We start from the raw sequence: 6,061 nt of genomic DNA, 5'->3' as shown, positions 1-6,061 counted from the left end.
GCTATAAGTTGCCTACATAGAATCTCCAAATTCAGCAGTAGCAGTAGCAGACACGTTGACGAGACGAAACGTCATGACGCAGGACTCAAACACGACCGAGTCTAATCCTCGATGAAGATTAATAGGATCCGAATTCTACTCCTTGATGAATATACGAACCGATTCTACTCCCCCGCCCCAATAAATAGCCCCGGCCGGTTCCCAGCCTCAACCCAACACGCAAAAAAGCTCCCATCATTGGTCGTCGCTTACGCCGCAACTTTACTCGCTAGGTTTCGCTAGGGTTTCGATCGTATCGCTTTCGCCAACTAATCCTCGGATCAATGGCGGCCGTGGAGGGCGAGAAGAAGATCACGCTCAAGAGCTCGGACGGCGAGGAGTTCGACGTGGACAAGACAGTCGCCATGGAGTCGCAGACCCTCCGCCACATGATCGAGGACGAGTGCACCGACAACGCCATCCCGCTCCCCAACGTCACCTCGAAGATCCTCTCCAAGGTCATCGAATACTGCAATCAGCACGTGCAGGCCAGACCAAAGCCGGCCGACTCCGCTGTCGCCGACGCCGCCACCAACTCCTCCACCTCTGCCCCAGCCGCGGCGCCAGCCCCCACCGTGGACATGAAGAGCTGGGACGCCGAGCTCATCAAGGTCGACCAGGCCACCCTCTACGACCTTATCTTGGCTGCAAATTATCTTGACATCAAGGGACTACTGGACCTCACTTGCCAGACTGTCGCCGACATGATCAAGGGCAAGACTCCCGAGGAGATACGCAAGACCTTCAACATCGAGAATGACTACACACCGGAGGAGGAGGCCGAGATTCGCAAGGAGAACCAGTGGGCTTTTGAGTAGGGAAGCATATATAGGCGTTTCTATTATGTCGTTGTAATTCTTCCGCACTTGTTGGGGTCGTTGAACATCCTAGAGAAGAAGAGTATTGTCGCCGGCGACGACGAGGGCGGTGTGCGGGCGCAGGAGGATGCTCCGCAGCGAGGATCCCGTTCCCGTCGCGTCCCCCGTCCCAGTCGCCGAGCCCCTGCGTCCCAACCGCGGCCTCCTGTTCAACGTCGGCCGTGGGCTGGAGCTGCTGCTGACCTCCGAGCCTTCCGAGCAGGCGATGCGCTCCTTCTCGCTGCGCGACCCGCGCTGGATGGACCACCACGTCTGGTAGTCGGCCCCGGCGCCAGCGCCGTCGTGACGGAGGAGCTTCTCCCGGGCTGCCCTACTTTAAGGCGGTGGTGAAGGAGACCCTGCGGCTCCACCCGCCGACGTCGCTGCTGCTGCTGCCGTGGGAGACGCTGGAGGACACACGGTTGCTGGGGTACGACGTGCCGGCAGGCACCCGGGTGCTGATCCACGCCTTAGCCATCGGCCGCGACCCGGCGACGTGGGGGAGCCGCGCCGAGGAGTTCGCACCGGAGAGGTTCGTCGGGTACGACCTCAACATGGGGCAGGACTTTGCGTTCTTGCCCTCCGGCGCCGGGTGGAGGGGCTGCCCCGGCGTCGCGTTCGCCATGATGTCCAACGAGCTGGCGCTGGCGAGCCTTGTGTGTAACTTCGACTGGGAGGTACCCGGCGGGAGGATGCCGCCGATGGACATGAGCGAGCTGCACGGCCTCTTCGTGCGCCTCAAGGTTCCTCTACTTCTCGTTGCCAAACCTTGGCCGCATGTGTCGTCTGCTGTGGATGGAGCTCTATGAACGGAGCAATTAAAGCAAGAATTAAAAGTTGCCTTTTTTGCCAATAGAATGAATTAAAGGATATGCATGCATGTTCATTTTTGCAGTATGTAAGTTACCGAAAACGTTTATTGCTGCTACAAAACTCATGTTTCATTCTTTTCTTTCCGGTGGCGATATTCACCATACATGTGGACGTGTGACATATCCAGAAGAGAACCCACACGATTATGTATGCGACGAAGTGTAGAAATTACACACGTTGGGGCGAATATTCAAACGAAATATCCTATTTAACTTTCACTAGAAAAAAGCTCGTGTGTTACACACGCTCTGAACGCAATATATTTTCACATGGCATCACATTTGTGTTTCCGACGATGGCATAAGTGCTCACACAACGAAAACGCGTTTGAATGTACAGTCACTCGGAATAAGATGAGAAATATGTTGTTTCTCCCCACGAGATTTTCCAAAGGTGTGCATGTGTGGTTAACGATGTTTTCTTTCCTCTCAATTTGGTTTTAATTTAATGAATGTTTATTGCAATTCGTATGGTCGCCGGAAAGAGAGAAAAAAAAGGACCGTGCACTACAAATTAAGTTTCCACCAAAAATAATATTTAAGAAGTATTCAACAGCTAAAACTAACATCCTATTTAGCAGGGGTTCCGTAACGACATCCTCGACGAACCGCCTACCGGCCGCGTCAGCTACTTCTTCGGCTCCGTCCCGCCGCTGCCGACGACGACGGTCGACGCAGGTTTGCTTGCCTGTCCCCCGAACCAATTGGTTCTGCTCAGGACTAATGGCTATGCATTTTTGTGTTGTACCATAAATAAAAATGGTGTCTTGCTCACATGAGTCGACGTCAAGCGGGCCATGGAGCCGCAGCCGGAGAGCGAGACCGATCGAGCGCCTGCACGCCTCAAGTTTTGTTTTTGGCATGATAACTAGGGTTGCTGCTAGACAAGGAAGATCCATATGGTTGACTTGCGCCGCTGTAGGAAAGGAAAGGTTTTGTTTTTCGCCTACCATATCGATCCGCCCCATCTAAGACATCGACATGGTTGTTGGACTGTTGATTGCCATCTGTTCCTTCCGGTGAGATGACTTGCATTGCATACCCTTGACAGACATGGTCGGATTGTTTATCACCATCCTCAGTTCCAGTGAGATGAGTAGAATTCTTCAGTCAACCAGCCGTGTGCAATCATGGTTGAATTGTTTCTCCGGTGCCTACTGTTTTGGTTTTGGTGTTAAGTTGGGCAGAACTTGAATTGCAATTAGTAGTTGGGTTAACCGCATCGCTAGCTATGTGAAATGGGTAGATATGTTGTCAACTGAGTGGTTAGGCTCCATCTGTAATCCCTATCTGACAAAAACATGGTTTTTTGGGTTGTCGGATTTTCAGAGGCATATCTTTAGTTAGCTCGGGGAGGGCGCGGATGAGACGGGCAGCGATTTCGCTGCCGGTCTTATTGTTCCGACGAGAGGGTTCGGGGAGGAGCGAGCGGAAGAGGAATATTCGGATTGGGCTGATGGGTTGGTGGAACGGTGGATCTGATGAGTAGAAGACGGTTGTTGTTGCCGTGTGTCTTCTTAGAATGACCGGTTCATATGTGGTTCTCTTGAATGCTTCACTTTGGTTCCTGAGCATAGCAGCAATCTCGTAGTGGAGCGAGTCCTCTAGCTTGTTTGATAGCTGTGATAGAGACGGGATACTTTAACTTCTGATGAGCAGCGCGAGGTTAGATCCACAACTGATGATGAAACATGAAATTCAATCTGAAATAGTCTTACAAGAGCACGCACATAGTTCCTGCTGGTTATGCTGAGTGACCGGTGATGAGCTGAAATGACCATGCCTAGCTTCAGAATTGTTCATCATCCCTCCTGACCTTTTTTTCAAAACCTGTTTAGCAGATTTTTAACGTCAATTTTTAGATGGAGTGTTAATTCTGTTTTCAACGATTCCCATCCATATGTGACCTCTCTCCTTCATAACACCCGTTCAAACACCAAGTGACACATAAGTTATTTTAACAATAGGTAAGAGAGCTACAGCCGGACCGCCCGAACGTCTGTCCGGTGCAGAAGCTAATCACAAATTTTATTTATTGCTCAATAATATTTTTTATACATAAAACAAGTTGTGTCTTTTTTTTTATACATGAAACAAGTTGTGTTTTTTTTGCCCGGTGCAACGCACGGGCATTTGTACTAGTACTAGTACTATGGAGATATGATAAACATGCCATGTTCTGAACTTTGATTCGGTTAAGTCGTCAACCAAAGCAAGGAAAGCCTCAGCATCACAATACATGGGACGGAAAATGAGCATATTCCAACAAGCTTAAGGCACAACGATTCCTCATGCAAGTATCGGGAAAAAAGTTTACGGGAGAAGTCATGGCTATTCTTTTCTTCTACATATGTTGCAAGTGGACACATCGGATGCAACAACAATGCTAAGTAAAAAAAAAAAGCAACAACAATGTTGAGCAATCTCCATACTCTGTAGGAAACATCTCATCGGACCATGTTGTTTCCTTCCTTAATTCTTTCTTAGAACATTTCATAAAACAAAGGAAATTAGAGGATGAGAAGGAAAGCAACAAGTGGCATGAGTTGTCTGTTTCGATGAAGAGATAGACTACATTTCCTTCTCTGAAATATTAGTTTTGATTTTGACAAAAATTATGTCCTGCACAGCAGCCTTCACTTTCTCTAATTCGCAGGGGGCGAGGGGGGCCGTGCTCGGATATGCAACATGGTAGTCGCGACTTCAATCATGTGCACTCTCTTCACAATTTTTTGTTGTCCTCACCACCTTATTTTATACTCACTTGTAGTACTTGTTGGACTATTATTCTTACTCATTTCACCATTATTTATAAGCTAGGGTCCTCGTTATGTGACCATCCTGGGTAGCACGTAGGTTATTGGGGTATTCATGCCATGGTAGGAGATTGTTGGGTCCTATTGTTCAAACCCATCATAAGCAAAACTGTAGCAATGTTGTATGGTGGTTCATATTGTTTCTACTTGTCATTCGACGGAACAATTAGTTTGGCACGAGAGGTTTTGGGAAGTTCAAATATGCATCCGCAAACATTTCAGCGTAAAGAAGAAATATCAAATGTAGTCATCGTCGTTATAAGCTTTTGGATGGTAAGGTTAACCCATCATCAAATACCCTGAGATGAGCAAAAGCCCATGTATAGACTTGGCTATCTACTCAAGAGTGTAAGAACAACATATCACCTAGAGCTAATAGGAGTCTGCTCTCTTTTTCTGTGGGAATAATAAGAATACGTTCTACAACAAATAATCTTACATGGAATTCCATGAAAGACCGACATCACCATATCTTGCATGCCATAGTAAGAAGAGCCCGGCTTCGGTACAACACCCCCCCCCCCCCCCCTCGTCAAACTTACAAAGGGAAATATGGGTATTCGGTAAATAGTATCCACTTTTATATGTATGGTGTGTCGCCCGCCGGTTACACCCCCCTTGCGTACTGGGCTTGGCCCATTTTCTTTTTTCTTTCTTTCTTAACTTTCAAAATGGCGAGGCATATGGGATTCAAACCCTCACTAGTGGGGACGGGGCCTTTAGCCCCGGCCCGTAAGGGGCTTTAGTCCCGGTTCACCAACCGGGACTAAAGGGGCGGGACTAAAGGCCTAACCTTTCGTCCCGGCCCTCTTACAAGCCGGGAATAAAGGTGCTCCACGTGGGCGTCTCGTAGCGCCCCAGGGGCAGGCCCTTTAGTCCTGGTTCGTTACACGGACCGGGACTAAAGATTTTCAGATTTTGCTGGTTTTTGGGTTTTTTTTTGAATGAAATTATTTTTGGGTTTTAGGGTTTTAGGGTTTAGGTGTTCGGGAGATTAACGTGATGCCTCGTTTGGTGTTCGGGAATTAGTTTTCATATAATTTAAATAGAAATAATTATGCATATATATATATATATATATATATATATATATATATATATAACTTATCTTACAAGCGATCATATATATACAATTATATGGAGATCTGAATTATCGGAACTAGAGCCTGTCTATCCGATTACATGGACGAACATCAGGAATGGCCCTTAGCTACACTAAATCATCCTTTGTCTTCTATAGCTTCCGTCCTCAGAAATCCCGCAAGCTCCTCTGCAACAGCAATCGTGCGTTGCTCTGGTAGGACCTTCGTCCTCATGGCCGTGTGCTATATAAGAAGAGGAGATGAATATGAATATCAATCATGATAACAAAGAATGACGGGTAAAAATAGAGGTGTGAATGTTCATTGCTTACGTCGAATCTGTGATCCTTGAACTCAGAGGTAAACGTGCGAATGGTCTCGCAAACATAGTATCC

At 47.7% G+C, this 6,061-nt stretch overlaps 1 protein-coding gene across 1 annotated transcript; it reads left to right on the top strand.

Annotated features, from left to right (window-relative positions):
- The first annotated feature begins 323 nt into the window (after positions 1–323).
- On the top strand, positions 324–857 carry LOC123413175 (SKP1-like protein 1). The gene has a single exon (XM_045106125.1). It carries the CDS (start codon positions 324–326, stop codon positions 855–857), a length of 534 nt encoding a protein of 177 aa, XP_044962060.1.
- Positions 858–6,061: the final 5,204 nt, after the last annotated feature.

Source organism: Hordeum vulgare, chromosome 7H (assembly GCF_904849725.1).
Source record: "Hordeum vulgare subsp. vulgare chromosome 7H, MorexV3_pseudomolecules_assembly, whole genome shotgun sequence".
NCBI lineage: Eukaryota > Viridiplantae > Streptophyta > Magnoliopsida > Poales > Poaceae > Hordeum > Hordeum vulgare.
Note: the sequence above shows the minus strand (reverse complement) of the source record. Positions and strands in the feature narration are given on the sequence as shown.

Bases quoted from the DNA above. Each gene is read 5' to 3' on its own strand.
- LOC123413175 (XM_045106125.1), top strand. From the start codon at position 324: ATGGCGGCCGTGGAGGGCGAGAAGAAGATCACGCTCAAGAGCTCGGAC.